Genomic DNA, 18,058 nt, shown 5'->3' on the forward strand with positions numbered 1-18,058 from the left:
TGTGTATCTAGATACATAGGCTATAGCAAATAAAAGCATTTTTTTCTCCAAAATAAGTGTACCTGCTTATCAACAAGACATGTAAGTGAAGAACTGAAAAAAGGTGTAAGTGTGAACATGTTAATTAACTGTATGTATGCAATACCATGCTATGAAGTTAATTTTAACTAGGAGAAAAACGAGTCTGCTATTTAGTAAAAAAACAGCATAATAAATTAAAAACATAAATAACATAACTGCCCACTGAGGAACACTGCTAATGAAATACAGCAGATAGTGTGAAAAGCGCTTAAAGTGTCTAAAGACTGAAATAAAGAAATACCATAATATACTATCACTATGCAATATCATTATGAGCATTTTACTTAAATGTGTGTTTGTTGTTTATTTATGCATTTATTTATTTTTAAGTATTGTTTCAGTTAACACACACACACACACACACACACACACACACACACACACACACACACACACACACACTCCAGTCATTGTGGCTTTTATTTTGGACAAACACCTAAATCCTTCGATAGGGGTCGCTATCTTCACGCTCTTCCGAAAGCAACTCGACACTCTGGTCACGTGGTATGACCGAGTAGGACGGCCATCTTCCCTAAAACACAAACAACAAGAGCGTACTAGACATCAACACGCAACGACCATTGGAGAGGGAGAGAGAGCAAAAAACAGTAAAAACGGAACACGATTCTCGAGGAGGAGCACAGAACACAAACAACTGCACATGCATCCAAAGTGAAGATCGTCGAGTTTGACGGGGCGACTGGACAGTAAAATCGCATCGACAGCTCCAGAAATACGGTCAGTAACTGTGTGCCTCTCTCTCTCCTTGAACGTCTGAAGCGTTAATGGCAGATGGGTGTTGCATTAAGTTTTATGCAAACTTGGAAGGGGAAGGGCAGCGTGTGTGCGAACGGCGAATGAATTTGATGGCACGGGGAGCTTTACGTGGCCAGCGCTTGCGTGTGTGGGAGTAAATCGTGCTGTTATAAGTTGTGAGGCTTTTTGTATGTTTGCTAAGGCAGCTGTGGCCGTGGGTTGAAGGCCAAGGGAAAGCAGCGGAGTGGAGTTTGGAGGGGCGCCGCGTGCGCAGGGAGGGGGAGTGTGCAGGCAACGCACGCGCATGCACACTCCCCCCTCCCTGCGCACGCGACGCCCCTCAAAACTCATCCAATCAATATTAAAACAACGCCGAGTTGCTTCAATGCTCACTTTCGTTCAACGCGTTGAATATTAAGCGCCGACGGTTTTTTTAATGTTACCGAATGCATGTTTCTGGCCGTACGTTTGCGTCGCACGCGAGGTCGCGTCGAATAGAAACGGCCTAATGGCGAGTATTTAGCTGTAGTTGTGTCACATTCTTGAGCGACTCGTTCTTTTGAGTCGGATCTTTTCAGTGAGTCGATTGAGCCGATTTACAAATACGATCGGTTCACGAACCGGACTAAATCCGTCAGAACGGTGGTCGAGTCATCAGTTCACTGACTCACTGAATCGCAAACAGTCCGAATCGTATCATTCTGTTGTTATTTTTGTCTTTATTTATAAGTGTATCTATGTAATAACGTTTGTACTGTTCAATAATAATAATAATAAAAAAAAAGTCCGAATCGTATCGAGTCGAGAATCATGAGTTGGCGCATTTGGGGTGAAATAGAGAATTTGAAGTTGTTTAACTTTAAGTCAGATTACTTTAAATCAACTTACTGAATAGAGCAATTGTTTCAAATAAAACGTATTTGTGACCATGGACTACAAAACCAGCCATTAGGGTTATTTTTTTTTAGGATAGGACAATATTTGATTGATATAAAACTATTTAAAAAATCTAGAAGCAGAGGGTGCAAAAAAAATACTAATCAGAAATTGCATTTTGATATATTATGGTAGGACATGTGCAAAGCGTGTTAATAGAACATGATCTTTACTTGACGTCCTAATAACAAAATGAATAAAAAATATATAATTTTGACCCATACATTGTAGTCTTCTGTTGACTATTGCTACACACATTTCTGTGCTGCATTTTAAACAGTTGATGTACACCTTGTATTAAACTAAATCAAAACTCCAGCAAACTCAACCATGGCACATAAAATTACAGTAAACTGCACTATTAGTGAAACTTGCATACTGGTATCATTAAAGTAAACATGCGTTTGTGATTGTGTATGGCTTTAGTAACGTGTACATCACGAATCGCCTGATGGCAAAAAATGAATTGCTGAATCACTTCTTAACCAATGATTCGAACCGTTTCATCTCTTCATACTTGAGCGGTTCGCTGTTATTTGGCAGCTGTTCCCATGATGGCCGTTGCAAATGCTTAAGTCCTGCGATGAATTATGAATTCTCTCAGGCATACTGATGCATCTCTGAGTGCCTTTGAAGCTACAGGTGTCTTTAATTGTTCTTGAGATGACTTGGATTCTAACGTGGCGCTTTATGTTAAAGAGTCCGGCTCCCCCTGTGAATACTATTTATTCTCAACGGTTTGTTCTGTTGCTTAGATATTTCTGTTGCTATGACATCTGTAGGTGCTCTTGATTAAACCCCTGGGATGTTTCTTTTCCATCTCCACGCTGTCCTGATAGCAATAACTACTCTATTTGTGTAGTGCAGATGGCAATCTAGAAAGATTTAGGCGAAAATCTATCTGAAAAACACACGTTGTGCACACTTGCCCTTTCCAAAATATAGCGTTCTGGTTTTTTTTTTTTTTTTTTTTAAATGTGCGTTTCCTAAAAGGCATGGTTTGTTTGTGGTCTCGTTTCTTAAAGAAAATATCTTTCAGATTATTTTAAAAAGAAGAGAGGTTATTTTCATGTATGCTTGGCCTTTAAATTGATAGGATGCTGTTACAGGAGCATGTCGGGCAATGTGCGCTTCAGAATTGTTATAGTAAACTAAAGCTCGAACTATGATTATGAGACAAATCATCATGTTTCCAAAAATCGTCATCATCATTGTTTGAAGCAACTGCATGCCATATTTTTACATAAACAAGCTGAAAACAGTCTAACTGAAAAACCTTTGTTGTTTTTCTATAGTATGAAGTACCAAATAATCAATTATACATCGGATCGTTTTATTTTTTTAAATAAAAAGTAAAACTGAATGGTATTATAATGTTATACATTAAGCGCTAAGAAAGACATAAGTGGACTTTGAATGATTAGATAATTGTGGCATGCATTATTATAATAGAAAATCGATTAATTAGTTCAGCCCTAGCTAGAAATAAAACTAATAAAACATTTTTCGTTCATTGAAACAAAGCTAAAATATTATAATAACCTTAAATAAACACATTCTGTTCAGTCATCAAGGCAGCATTTTTTATTTTTGCTTAAAGTTGAAACTTTAGTGACTAACTGGTAATTTAAAAAAAAATGGTGATATTAAACAAAAGTAAACATGAAAATTATGACAAATGTAACTAAAATCGATTTGAAAACTGAAAATATAAACATAAAAGCAAGTTCAGAATCTATAAAGGGGTATATTTGATACTGCAACAACACTAGTGCCTATTTTGTAGGTTATTTTCAGTTATAGCGCTTGCATTTAGTCCACAACATTTAATAGATTTATGTGGTCATTTCTTGTTTTGCAGATAAAGGAGGGAGAGGGATTGTTGGCGTGAGGAGGGGGTCACCAGCTGGGACCTGGTCCACACAGCATTGCCAGAACCACAGAAAGACTTAGAAAGACACACAAAAATATAGAAAGGAGACGTTTATTGGGGTCATAACTGCTTCTGGCAGCTGTATTATTAACAAGTTTGTCTCTTTTTTTCGTCTCTTTGTCTGTTTTGTTTGTTTCCCGTAGTCGTTCGACTTTAGAAACGTCAGTATCAAAGCTCTGCAGTTTTTGCAGTCCAACAGGTATTACTAATTTTAGGGGGTTTAGATTTCTCATTTTTTGTTTTCCGTTTGTTTTTATTTGTTTGTTTTCATCGGCTGTGAACAAGAGAGCTCTTACCGTATCTGACCTTTTGTATTTCTGCTCTCCTGCACACACGCCCTGAATAAGGCAGCTATAACCCTACTCTCTTCATTTGGCTACTTTGAAACACACACGCACATACGCACACATACACACACACACCTTTCAGCCCTCTCACCCAGACCAGTCCAGCCTAGTCTTGCCTGCGCCACTCCCCCGGACAGGGTAAGAATAACACACAAACTTCTTTATTTTACACGTATAGATATGTGTCAGTCATGTGTGCATTGCACCCCAATGAAATAAAGGAATCTGTGTGTGCTAATCAACAGAAGTATGCTTGCAGCATGTTTCGGTGTGTCGCAAACTCTCATTTAGGTATTTCTGTTTGTAGACTTTCACCTCTGAGAAGGAAGGAAGAATATGACTGCTGAAACACTTAACTTTGGCCCAGAATGGTAAAATCCTTTTTCTTTCTAGTTCTGTTCTTTTTTCTCTTTTCCTTGTACGTTTTTTCTTTCTTCACTATCCTTTGACAGATTTTCTGTTCCATTCAGTCTGAGAAATTAAACGCAAGCAGTGATGTTACTATCTAACTACCTTTTCCTGTAGTAAGCTACTTTAGGCAAAGGGTTAAGTGTTATTTTTTGCCAGGTTGTTTTGCATGTGTAGTTCTGAGGCGATAGTTAAGAACTGTCATAGAAAGTTTTTTTCCGCTCGTACACTAGCACTCAACAGATTGGGTTAGGTAAGGTGTTTTTTTTTTATAATAAATACTTTTAATTTCGCATGGTAACATTTAAATTGATCAAAAGTGACAGTTAAGACATTTGTAATGTTCCTTTTTTTCTTTTACTTTTTCAAAGAATATTGATTTAAAAAAATACAGATTTTCAGCGCTGATAATTATATAATAATATTAAATGTTTTTTTTTTTTTTTAGCACCAAGTCAGCATATTAGAATTATTTCAGAAAGATTGTGTGACCCTGGAGTAATGGCTGCTGAAAATTATAGAAATGAATGACCTTTTAAAATGTATTGAAACAGTTTTTTTTTTTTTTTTTAATTGCAATAACATTTCACAATATTACAGTTTTATTGTGTTTTTGACTGAATAAATACAGGTTTGGTGAGCTTAAGAGATGTCTTTCAAAAACATGACACAAATCGCATTGAACCCAAACTTTAAGTCGGTAGTATAATTGTATTTGAAAACCCAAATAAGATATTTTATTTTAAGTGCGCAATATATTTATTTAATAACTGTTACAAAACTTTTGTCACAAAAAACAGCTCTGTTTTTAAAAATATGTTCTCATCCTAAGTCACTTCAATGTAGTGAGCTTCAAAACGGATTCAGTTTATTAAATTTATAGGGTTTTTTTTTCTCAGGTCTTCCCTCTACTTTTCTTTAAGGTTCTTTCTCTCATCCTTCCCTTCTTCCCAACCCCCTTCTCTCCCGGTATCTCCTCTTGGCACACACCAAATGATTATGCAGAAATTAAACTGTTAGGCGTGGTCCTCTGCTGAACTAAGGCTCTTCTGTGCATAGTTGGTCCTCGGCCAACAAAAGTGAATTCCTGAGTTTGACATGTACAATGCAGGGGTGGTATGTTTCCTTAAAGCCTTCTTCATCAGCTTATCTCAGCAGGGTATTATTTATGTAAAGTTTACAAAGCCGCCCACAGCTCTGAAACCCCTTTTCCACCAACAAGGTGCCTCAGCCGGTGCCTTTTTACATGTTTCTGATGCCGAAAAGTGGTTTCAGTCAGGAAAAACAACTTTTACGCTGGCCCCTAAAAGCTCCTGGGCTCGAACAAGAAACCACTAACATCGGATGCCGGTGGCGAGACAATATCAGCACCAAGTAAAGTTGTCAAAACAGCAATAACTAGTGATTCTGACAGCCAACAAAACCAGATCACTTCCAGTATAATCAGCAGGATTATTTACACTACAAGCACAGTTCCTGTATGCAGTATCTGACACAGCAACTGAAATCAAATATTATATAGATTTATTCCATGGTCTCTTTGAATACTCGTACGCTGTAAAACCATTTAATGCACAGATAGTTCCACCATTCCATATTAATGCGCTGCTTTAATTGATGCACACTAACCCACACACACACACACACACATATAAACAAACAAACAAACAAACTTGATGATGATGCCCCGTGACTGTTATTAAAAAAAAAAAAAAGATCACTATGTTATATTTCTCAGCAACGAGGTGGTAAACTCTCTATTTTTGAAGTAACTAAACACAGTTTGATTGAGAGACGCACAGACGCAGGTAACGCAAACACAGTTGCACCTTTCTCGATTGAGAATAAATTCAAATAAATGTGATCTTACCACACTATTTAATCTGTGTCTGATATGTAGTGGACAGACTGTTAGCTCTAATGAGTCGTAACTGAGGAAAATAACCATCATTGGTACCTTTCCGGTCGTATGTTGCGCTGCAGAGAGCTGCTAGTTTTAACTTGACCATGGAATAAGCGGGATAATCAGATTCTTTAAATTACGGCTAGCCATTAATTATCCCTTACATAGACAATACAATTCCAAAGTTTAGGACATTTTTATGTTTATTTTGGTGTTTGCAGTCTTCAGTGTCACATGATCTATAAGAATCATTCTAATATGCTGATGTGCCGCTTGAAAACATTTTGTAATACCTATGGATTAACATTTGTGTTGCAAACTATATATTTTTCAAGATTGTTCAAATAAAAGTTTTAAAAGAACAGCATTGTGCTGTTACCTATGATAAAATGAATTCAACACACACAATTGTTTTGAACAGTAGTCTGTATATAAATTGATTCATAAGGATTTATTGGGCACAACGTCTAGCTTTTTTTAGTGCTTAAGAGTGTTTCCGTTGCCCAAACCCATTTCCGTGGCAAAAAAAAATAGTGAGCGAGAGATCCTACATAAAGGGGGATGTATTAGATAGTGACAGGGCTGTCCTTGAATGGTAGCCAGAATTAGAGCGTTTCTCAATGAAGCTTCTACATTGTTGCTGCTGCATCGCTTTTGATCTGATTTTCTTCTCTCTCTCAGGCTCCGTGCACTTTCCAGTGGAGGCAGTTTGTCTTCCCCTCCTGCCTCTCCTGCTATGCCAAAGTACAAGTTGGCCGAGTACCGTTATGGCCGAGAGGAGATGCTAGCACTTTATGTCAAAGACAACAAGGTGGGAAAATGCCTACAAACAATTCTGGGCTGTGTTGGTCTATTTTTAAGCCTAACTGATATCTAAGCATTTGGTTTGAATTGATTGTACCTACATCTTTACTGCTAGATTAGAAACACACATTTGTTTTTCTTTTTGTCCTAGTCATCTGCCTGTAATTGGACATTTTCAGATTATTTGCATCGCTTGTCTGCTTGGTTGATTTTATACTACCGTTATATCTACTGTTAGTTAATAATTTTTGTTAGAGGAATTTTGTCTTCATCCTAATTGCTGGTGGTAGTTAGTTTTTGTTTAGTTTTTTTGTTGATGTAATAACCCTTAAATTGCTCAACTAGTTTTTGTTCTGTGGAACTCCCTACTGATTTATCAATATGACTATTTTCTATTTGATCCTTTTATGTATTTTCTGATTTATTTATGCATTTTTGCATAGAATAGAATAAAGACATTATTGCCATTTAATGGCTTAAATTTAAGTTCAGGTTTCGATACAAAGCTTTAAATGTTTCTCACTAATAGGGTTGGGTACCTTTCACATTTTAACCGGTAAAGGTATCTGAAATTAGGGTTTCATGTTTGGGTGAACAATTTATTACTTTCGTAAGTTAAATTTTCACAATCATTATATTTTTAGACGGGTAATTTTTCTGTGTGTGGAAATGTCACTCAATAAGTGTTCTGTGTGCTCAGGAGTGCTGGGAGACCTTTGACAGGTCCTTTAATGGATGTCTTTTGTGGCATTTACATGGCCTGTAGTTTAACATGCAATATGGGTCTAGTACAGGTTTCCACTGGTTGACTTAAAAATGCAAAAAATTTCTTACCAGTACTGACACAAGTCATAAAGGTTTCTACGGGCAACAGCGGCGGCAGAGCTCTGTTGCAACAAAAATAGACTGCCTTAAGATAATGATTTACTTTTTTTATTGCAGAAGAAATATTCAGTGTGCACTCGAACATGAATATTTATTCTAATCGCAATGTCGCTGTGTTGGAAAAGTATTCTTAAGAAATCACTCAACAAAAACACTGAAAGTCCTCATGTAGGATCAGATTTGTTAAAAATTTTTTTTTACAAATATAAAAAATACAAAAAAAAAAATTCTGGTATAGGCAAGGGGATTTGATTATTAATTCTAAAAGTTGACCAGTTAATGTCTGTTGTAGAAAGCCACATCAGCACTGCGCAAACTTAACCCTTAAATAGTCACAGCTCCTTAGGGCAGAAAAAAAGGGTCATTTCCATTTGAAAGTGAGCATTACATCTACATTTGACCGTATTATTCCGTATTATCTACTGTTAAAAAGTATTTATGCCGTATGTTCAAACTTTTTGTATGTTTTAAATGTTTCCCTGTGCAGATGTAAATTTAGCTGATTTTGGGTCCATAGTTTTCAACAGTAGAGTGAGTCACATTGTTGTGTGTGTTTTCAGGTCCCTGAAGATATGCAGGATAAAGAGTTTGCTGCTATTCTGCAGGATGAGCCTCAACAGCCACTGGCACTGTTGCCTCTTACTGAAGAGGAGCAGGTGAGAGGCGCACACTTACACGTCTGGCATTCTGAGCTTGGGGCTGATTAGACATGCATCACACACACACACACACACACACACACACACACACACACACACACACACACACACACTCTTGTGAAAGTAATCTGAGGTGGGGCAAGCACATTTTTCAAAAACCGTAAATACTCTCTTATATAAAAAAAACGCCTTTGGCAGTACAATGATTTTTATCTCCACCGATTTTGTGGTTTTGGTGTGGCCCTGGTTTCACTCCTTGTGTGTTTTTTTTTTTTTTTTTTTTTTTGTCTCTTTGCAGAGGAACTTCTCCATGTCTGTCAACAGTGTGGCTGTGCTGAGGCTTATGGGTAAGGGGGGCGGGGCTGCCCCTGCTGGGGTGAACCGAGGCAGAGGCAGCGTGAGAGGTGGTCGAGGCAAGATGATCTATTTATGTGTGCGCTCGTGTAAATCATTCTTGTATTGGTGGGGATGCTGAAGTTGTCACGCTCTGTGTTTAGGTCGAGGAAGAGGAGAGAGCGGTTTCTACCAAAGAAGCAGCGAGGAAGGAGAGGCCGGTTTTGGTCGTAGCGTTCGAGAGATCCATCGCAGTCAGAGCTGGGATGACAGGTATTCTTAATCATTTTATTTTTAGTTTTGTTTCCACTGAGTGGTATGGGTCAGTACAGAACGGTACAGTGCGATTCATGACAGAATAGCCTGATCCAGCTTGTGTTTACCATTACGTGATACACGTGGTTTATGCAATGATAGACAATAAAGCGTGACAATAAGCATAACTCTTCCTCTTCTTTATCAGCTTTAATGAACAGTAATAGCCATTATAAAAGTATAAGAGGCTTATGAGGAAATAAAGACAATAGCAAACAACTTCACTGACTGTACTACAGTACATCAAAGTAAATATGTAAAGTTAAATATAGCTTTGTGCCAAAACTTTATGACCAGGAACAAATAATAGATTCACGAGACCACGAATGCCGGTTGAATGTAAGGTTACTCAAAACTAATTGTATGGCATGTTTAATCAATACAGAGACTTCAGAGTCAGTGGCAAATGTGGTTTGACACAATAACAATAATATTTTAAAAACTAGCGGGTTTTTGAGCAATGGCATGAAAAAAAGAAATTAAAATGAACTTATTTTTTTTATAAACCAATGTAACGTTAAATAAACTCATGGACAGCAGAGCGGGACGAGTGAAGGGGATCACGTTGTATCACGTAGAATTTGAGTCTAGTCAACCAATAAAGGTTTTTGACCCTTTTTGAAACTTTAATGTGCCAAAAAAGTGGTATGGTACAGTTCGCTATATTGGTACCATTAAATTTAAATATAAAGTCTTTTTATCAGCATACAATCTAGATTTGGATGGCCGTTGAGGCAAATCGGAAGCCATCTTGATAAGCCTTTGTCTCTTTTCATTTTGCAGAAGTGAGAGACGTTTTGAGAAACCTTTGCGGAGGGAAGGTGTGCGTCTGGGTTTCGAGGAGGGGGGTCCGGGTGGCAGAAAGGAGTTCATGCGCTCTGATAGCGACAACTGGCGCACGCTGCGAGAGGAGCAGGAGGAGGAGGACGCGGGAGAGACTGGTGGAAGCTGGAGACTCGCAGGCTCACGAAGAGACGGTAACACAGTACAGTGTTTACACTTAGAATAGTTTACCCCCAACCCCCAAAAAAGTATTTTGTTTAATTTCATTTGCCTCTATTTATATGATTAGATGTAAATAAGCATCTGATTTGGCTGAACCCTTTTTAGTGGATTGCTTGAAGGGATACCATAAGTAAATTAATAAAAATAAAATAAAACATTAATCAAGGATGCATTACATTCATAAAGTGGTAGAAATTGCATTTATAATGATAGATACCATTTTCTAAATTAAATTAAATGCTGTTCTTTTGAACCTTCTTTTCATTAAAGGATTTTTTCTCAAATTTAGCAGCACAACTATTTCAAAACTAAAGAGATGCTTGCAAATCAGCATATTAGATGACACTGAAGATTGTAGTAATGAAAGCTGTATAGAAAATATATTAAATGATCATTTAAAAAATGTACTAATATTTACTGTATGTTATCAAACTTTTGAGCATTAGTGTATAAACTTGTGCTGCTTTTTTCTAGATGGTGGTCCTCGCTCGGCTGGTTGGAGAGAGCACTCTGGTCCGGGTGAAGTTCGACGCAGGAAGTTTGACTTCGACTTCCGAGATGGAGGGAATGAGGGAGGCAGACGGAGAACAGGCAGCGAAGGAGCAGAGGAGGAGAGAGATGGTCTGCCAGAGTGGTGCACAGATGAGGAAGACGGAGAAATGGGAACCTTTGATTCTTCTGGAGCGTTTATGTCTATTAAGGTGAGCCCATAGGATCTATTCTCTATTGACTTATAATCTATGGTTTTCTTTTCTACATTTTTCAACTGTGCTATTGTCTTAGAAGGGCCCGAAAGATCCCATTCCAGAAGAGGAGTTTGAGTTCCAGGGGTTGGAGGATGAGGAAGAGGACGATGCTAATCACGAGAAGAAGAATGGCACTGGTGCCGAAAAAAGCGAGAAAGGTGGGATTAAAAATGGAAAAAAGTTGACAGTTCTTGCAAAAATGTACATGGCTACATTATGTGAGAAAAAGATGGAATTATTTTGCTCTCAAATACCTTTTACTGACTGCATCGATCTATCTTAAGGACATCGAACTTGCTTCCATTGATCTCATTGCTTTTCTTTTCTCTTTCTTTAGATGTCATTGACTCTGCTCCAGTGTCTGAAAATGAAGTGAAACCGGTTTCTCCTTCCCCTCCTACTCCTCTCCCTCAATCTCTTCCTGCTGCGGTCTCTGAGGCTGTGCCCTCTGCTGCCCCCTCTGGCCTGGAGGAGCCTCAGCCTGCCCCCTCCATTCCCAACAAACTACCAAGTGAAGGTACTCTTTTATAAATGGGACTTTTTTTTATAAATGTTTTTTTTTTTCTATAGCTATATAGATGGCTGATGCTTTACTTGTGTATTGTCTTTTCTGTAGTGTTATCAGAGGCCATGTTAGATTTGAGCCCCAGTGCCTCCTCCAGTCTGCCTTCATCGCCACCCTCTTCATCCTCTGCTGCTACTGACCTCCCACCACCGGGGGGTGATATCGAGGATGATGAGGGCATGAAGCACCTGCAACAGGTACCGTAGAAAATGAGTTCTGAGAATTACATTTGACTGAATTTAAAAGGTTCAAAAAAGGGTCATTTTAAACGTTATTGTTACAGTATCAATCTTGCATATACTGATTGCTTTCATTATATTAGATCTTTAGTATTGACTAACTTAGCAGTGTCTTTGGTAATAATTATAAAATAATGATTATTCTATTATAACTAATATCAATCTTTTTATTGCAATAGCTCATTTGCATAATACAATGTTCTTGTTCTAGAAACTTGAAATAATGGGTATACTTTCTATAAAAAAAATAAAAAGTGAATGCTACTAAAAGTGCATAATGTGTCTCCTCTTTAAATAAATTGCATTGCTTATAGCACACTTTAGCGGAAAAGAGTTTTTGATGGTGATTTATGTGTGTAGGAGGCAGAGAAGATGGTGGCAGCGCTCCAGGACACATCTCTAGAGGAAGAGTGTTTCACCCAGACTCTTCAGGAGAGCAGAAACACAGCCTCTGCTCTTCCTCTCTCCCATGACTCTGCCATGAAATGGTTTTACAAAGACCCGCAAGGAGAGATTCAGGGTACGCACGCCATTCTCTCATAGGAGGTCAACTCATGCATATGGAGCAGTGCTTTGAGTACAGACAGTTAATACAGTCTCTTTTGCCTGTTTTTTGTCTGTTCTGTCTCTCTCAGGTCCTTTCAGTACAGTGGAGATGTGTGAATGGTTTCAGGCGGGGTATTTCGCCATGAACCTGCTTGTTAAACGTGGTTGTGATGAGGGATTTCAGCCTCTGGGAGAAGTCATTAAGATGTGGGGGCGTGTGCCTTTCGCCCCTGGTCCCTCCCCTCCGCCCCTCCTGGTGAGGAAGCAAGCCGACCTTCGCCCTCACCCACCCCGGGGGGCAATCGTGAGTCTCTGGGTGGAAGGGTGAATGTTTGGGCATTATTTTCCATGGGGTCATTTGCATTCTGGAAAGTTTTGCGTGTCCATTAGTTTTTGTATTAATTCAAAAGGGAATAAGCTTGTTTGTACAGTTGTCTTTGTGTGTCTCTGCACAGATTTGTCTATATTTGCATGCGTGTTCACGAGTGTGTGCAGGTTGTCTTAAAGTACTAACATATTCAAATATGAATTAGTTTTTTTTATATGTATATGTGTGTTGTGTATATAACATGAAATTTTGCGTTAATTTATAAGTACGTACCATTAGGCTTTTTGATGTTGTGTTAAAGGTGCCATAGAATGGATTGAAGTATTTTCAATTGTTCTGATATCTAAACTAAAAAGAAAAAAACAGGAAAATATATATTCCAGTACTTTTTCTTGTAGTTATATCCGGTGATTACACTGTATATAAAATGCAGGCGTCAAGGAGATCACAATTGTGGTCTAAAACATGAGCAGGTATACGTTATGCAAATGTTGGGGGAAGTAGTGATCTCGACTATGATGTCACAGTCAGTTTTATGGCCAAAATCGCCTGTTTTTCGGTAGTCTTTTTGCATTCAGTTTTACACAAGAAAGAGGCCTTTGAAAACATTGGCCTTTGAGGCTCACGGTATGACATTTCCATGTACAGAACTGTTATTTAACTATACCAAGGTAAATACAGTTTTGCATTTTATGGCACCTTTAAATGAACAGTATTTAATCACTAAAAATTAAAAAGACAAAATTTTTACAGTTTGCATTAACGTCTTGATGTCTGAAATATTATTTCCTTAAACATGTGGATATCTTGTTCGTAAAAGTGCTTATGTGCGTCTCTTAGAGTCTGTCTCATGAATAAATGCATTAGATAAAACACTCCGTCATGGGTTGATGTGTGTCATTGACCTCTTTGTCTTTCAGGGTAATATGGATCAGGAGCGGCTGAAGAAGCAGCAGGAATTAGCCGCTGCCACGGCTCTTTACCAGCAACTCCAGCAACAGCAGCTGTTCCAACTGATCAACAGGTGAGTTTGTGTTAGTGTGTCTTACTGCAGTTTCACTGAGTATGCTTCATGTATTTAAGTGCTGGGTTTATTTTTTTTTAGTAGGTGTGGAGAGCAGGGTATGATGCCTTCGTTAAACAGGTCGATGTCAGTGCCAGATACAGGGTCCATGTGGGACATGCATACCTCAGCCTCACAGCCAGCAGGTGCATACGCAGAACACGTAAAAGTCATCTTTTCTTTACTCACTCACTTGCATCTGAAAATGAGCTTTCTTTCGTGCTCTCTCTTTTCCTTGAGCAGGCGGTGAGGCCAGTCTATGGGACTTAATGAATTCTTCAACTCAGGGTCCAATTCTAGAACAGCTTCAGAAGGTGAGAGTTGCCGCTGATGGCCTCTGCTGGTAATGTGTGGAAATGCACCGGACTCCTTTTCTCATTGCACTGCGATGTATTGTGTTCAGCTACATGAGAGAAGAGAAGCTGAACTCAGGGCCAAGCGTGAGGAGGAGGAAAGAAAGCGGAGGGATGAAAAAAGGCGGGAAGAGCAGAAAAGGAGAGAGGAGGAGGAGCTTTACAGGCGCAAACAGGTATTATATTAGTGTTAAAATTAGCTGTTTTTATTTATAGATTAGAGGTGTCAAAATTAATGTGTTAACAGAAATGCATTATAATACATTTTAATTTTATTCACACGCAGTTAAGCATCACATCAGCATAAGCATTAGCATTTTCTGTTTGATCTGTGTCCTAGCCAGTTGTTGGAGAAATGGATGGAGGGGATGTCAGTGTTACCAACTTAATGACTATTCAGACCCCCTTAGGAAATTTATTCAAAAAGTTGATAGAGACCCAAACCATATTTAGTTTCTTCTGATATTCTCCAGTACTGTATCTCTTTCCCGCTGTGCACACCTTGACTCTTTCTCTGAGTCAAAAGTTAGCCAAGAAGCCAGAACGTGTGTGTGTGTGTGTGTATATGGATGGATGGATGGATAGTAATTACTTATAAATGGTAAAAATTTATTTTAGGTTTATTTATTATTATTATTATTATTATTATTTTAAAAGTCTCACACTCCCATCTCTTTCTTTGTATCTTGTTTTTTTTTTTTTTCCCAGCAGCAAGATTTGCTGATGAAGTTGCTCCAGCAGGCTCCACGCCAGGGCTCCTCAGGCTCTGGGTCGAGCTGGAGCGGAGGACCTATCTCTGGGCTGGGAAAGCAGACCAAGCCCCTTAACCTCCTGGATGTCCAGCAGGAGGCTGAAAGAATGCACAAACAACAGCACAGAGTCCAGCAGCAGAGGGTAAGAGAGACAGACACACACACAGAAACATCACTGGTGTGCAGTCCTGAAAATCAAAATGGGATTATGGGTGTCTTGCTCTACAGTGGAGTGATGCTTCATCGTTGTGGGGAGCAGCTGGATCTTTGGATGGAAAGGTGGGTGGTAGTGGCAGCCCCTCTGGAGGAGGGATGGGAGTCTGGGACGAGGCCCTCAAGAACCAGAGCACACTTCGGAACAACATGGGGCTGAAGAACAGCCGCAGCAGCCCCTCACTGAGGTAAACACAAACCACTAACAGCTTTTAATTGGCATATACCAATATCTAGTAATTAAAAGATTCAGATGACATGCGAAATGAAAATGGAGGACAGGAAGTGAAAAGCCGAATTGCTGAGATGGAGGAAAGTCCATACTGTACTTGTTCATACTCTATTGCAAAAAAAATATGAAAAGAAAATCACAACATATGTTGAACGTGATCCTCATGTTATAAAGAGGAGCAATTTTTCAGCTAAACACTTGCCTGCTATCGAAAGGCTGGATATAGACGAAACAACTAACCCTCATTGCAAACAAGTTATTTTTGGAATCACACATTTATACCACAAAACCTTTATTCAGATTATGAAGTGATCAAATAGAGCTTTCATATAATCACTAAAAATCATTCACACTCTACTCTCTTAACTGCAAAAATAATATCTTCTTTACATTTAGTGAATTCTCACGCTGAATGCCAAGAGCTGGCAGCCATGCATGTATTTATGTTTCTTTATTAATATCTCAATATATTCTATCTTATCCATTTGCACGCATATGCATTATCCAACTCAGCTCCTGACCGTGGATGCAGGTTTACCACTTTTAAAAATGTTCTTGTTTATTTTTAAAATGGTATATAAAACTGGTAATCAAACCCATGACCATGGCATTGCTAGCACAGTGCTCAAGCAATCTGTGGTGTTAGTTTTAACCTAACCGCTTGTGTGTGTGTGTGTGTGTGTGTGTTTCTGCAGTGAGCAGTACATGATGAGAGGCCGTAAACGCACTGAGGAGGAGGAGCGGCTGTTGAAGCTCCTGCAGGGGATGAAGTCTCAGGACGGCTTCACCACCTGGTGTGAACAGATGCTGCATGCGCTCAACACCTCCGCCAATAACTCCTCCTCTTCCCAGGATGGTAAGACATCTCTCTTTTAGGATTTGCATGCACTGCTTTTGTCTCATTTGGGTCTCTTTGTATTAAAAAGAAAGCTGCAATAAATAAAAATTCTATTTGACAACATCTGCTGAAGCTGACGATTATGGTCGGAAAGTGATTTGGACTCGTCCCTCAGTTTGTAAAAACAAACAGAAGACATGTGTACAGTAAACACACACGTGTTAGCCTAGCAGGCCAGAGATTTTCTAAAGCAAAAATGTGAGCACGTGTTTGTGTTCTCAGTGCCTACCATTGTGGCGTACCTGAAGGAGGTGGAGTCCCCGTATGAGGTGTTGAACTTTATCTGCTCCTACCTGGGCGACACTGTTGAAGCCAAAGAGTTCGCCAGACAGTTCCTGGAGCGCCGTGCCAAACAGAAAGCTAACCACCAGAGACAGCAGCAGCAGGTGCGTGTGACAGCAAGATATAGAGTCATTGTGTGGGGCTGTTTGCCTGCTCCTAATAAACATCTTGGTCCTCTTTTATAGCTCTCCAAAGAGATGGCTGGACTTAGCATGAACAACTTCCCTCTGCAGGTATGAGTTCTAAATCGACAGTGATTTATTCGACAGAACCAAGTATTGGTTTATTAGTTTATTTATCATACATTGTCATTCTCACATTCGTTTAGGATACTGTACGAGGAATGAACCCCAGTGCCCTGCAGTCAATGTTCCTTTCTGGGAAGGGGGGTGTGGTCTATGATCAGGCAGCAAAGCTGAAGAAGAAACAGCCCATGATGCTGCACTCTGACCCAAGCATCTTAGGTAACCTATTTTCCTCTTGTACATACTTGAGTCGTCTGATTCCTGAACAAATGACTCATCTCAGCTGAATTTAAAACAACCATTAATCACAATAGTAGTTTTTGGTAATCAAAAAACTTTTGAAAAATAAGTAAAGAAATGCTCTGTGTAATTGTGAGAAGTTGCACTACTATACAACAGCTTTTAATATGTAATTTTTTAGTTATTGTTTTTTACTTGTTGGCGTTGCATTCAAAAAATTAACACTTCAAATCAGATAAAATGGTTTTAATTTCAATCGAATGTATTTATCATTCTATCATTGCTGAATTGCTGACACAAAATGTTTAGCAACTGTTTTTTTTTTTTTTTTTTACATTGATTGAAATGTTTCTGGAGCACCAAATTAGCATATGAGAATGATTCCTGATCACGTGACACTGAAGACTAGAGTAATAGCTGTTGAAAAAGATTTAATATTTTTATATTTTAAAATATTGAACAATTATTTTAAGTTGTAATATTATTTTACAGTATTATCACTTAATTTTTTGGTATTTCTGACCAGATTATTTGAGCCTTGGTGATCATGAGACTTTAAAAAAAACAAATAAAAACTTCACAATCCCAAAAAACTTTTGAATGGTAGTGCACTTTTAATTCATTGTATGCTGTCTACCAAAACTTTCTACTGTGAAATTGAATTTCTTTTTTTAATTACTTTTTTTTTTCCTCCCTTTCTCTTTAGGGTACTCATTCCATGGTGGCCCTGATCGGTATGGTCTAAACGAGATGGAGATGGTGGAGGATTACTGAATCCACAGCAATAGCTACACGAGGCCTTTAAACCCGCGGGTCCACCTAATCAGACTCCGCAAGTCGAATGTGCACTGCTTCGAGGGAGATGGGTTTGGGGATAAGCCAGGAGTAAGGTATCAGTTTAGGGGTGGGTGGGTTCTGCGCTGGGAATAGAAGAATGTAATTCAACAGGGAAGGGAACAGGTGTGAATTTATTTTTGTGTGTGTGTTTTCG

At 38.7% G+C, this 18,058-nt stretch overlaps 1 protein-coding gene across 6 annotated transcripts; it reads left to right on the top strand.

Annotated features, from left to right (window-relative positions):
* Positions 1-594: 594 nt before the first annotated feature.
* Positions 595-18,048, top strand: gigyf1a (GRB10 interacting GYF protein 1a). 6 transcript variants are annotated; one of them, XM_043244118.1, is made up of 25 exons: positions 595-819; positions 3,635-4,191; positions 4,361-4,424; positions 7,046-7,175; positions 8,614-8,709; positions 9,011-9,125; positions 9,210-9,318; positions 10,144-10,337; positions 10,840-11,066; positions 11,149-11,269; positions 11,449-11,628; positions 11,728-11,873; positions 12,276-12,435; positions 12,551-12,717; positions 13,710-13,813; positions 13,898-13,998; positions 14,096-14,166; positions 14,256-14,381; positions 14,917-15,099; positions 15,186-15,358; positions 16,098-16,258; positions 16,523-16,686; positions 16,768-16,815; positions 16,911-17,046; positions 17,774-18,048. In XM_043244118.1, the coding sequence occupies exons 3-25, from the start codon at positions 4,390-4,392 to the stop codon at positions 17,839-17,841; spliced, it is 3,015 nt and encodes a 1,004-aa protein (XP_043100053.1). In that variant the 5' UTR covers positions 595-819; positions 3,635-4,191; positions 4,361-4,389; the 3' UTR covers positions 17,842-18,048. The 6 variants fall into 6 exon arrangements, with proteins under 6 accessions (XP_043100053.1, XP_043100048.1, XP_043100050.1 ...); XM_043244113.1 differs by having other exon boundaries at positions 12,551-12,765; positions 13,895-13,998; positions 14,914-15,099; positions 17,774-18,047; XM_043244115.1 differs by having other exon boundaries at positions 12,551-12,765; positions 13,895-13,998; positions 17,774-18,047.
* The last annotated feature ends 10 nt before the right edge of the window (positions 18,049-18,058 follow it).

The sequence above is a fragment of the Puntigrus tetrazona genome, chromosome 7 (genome assembly GCF_018831695.1).
Source record: "Puntigrus tetrazona isolate hp1 chromosome 7, ASM1883169v1, whole genome shotgun sequence".
NCBI lineage: Eukaryota > Metazoa > Chordata > Actinopteri > Cypriniformes > Cyprinidae > Puntigrus > Puntigrus tetrazona.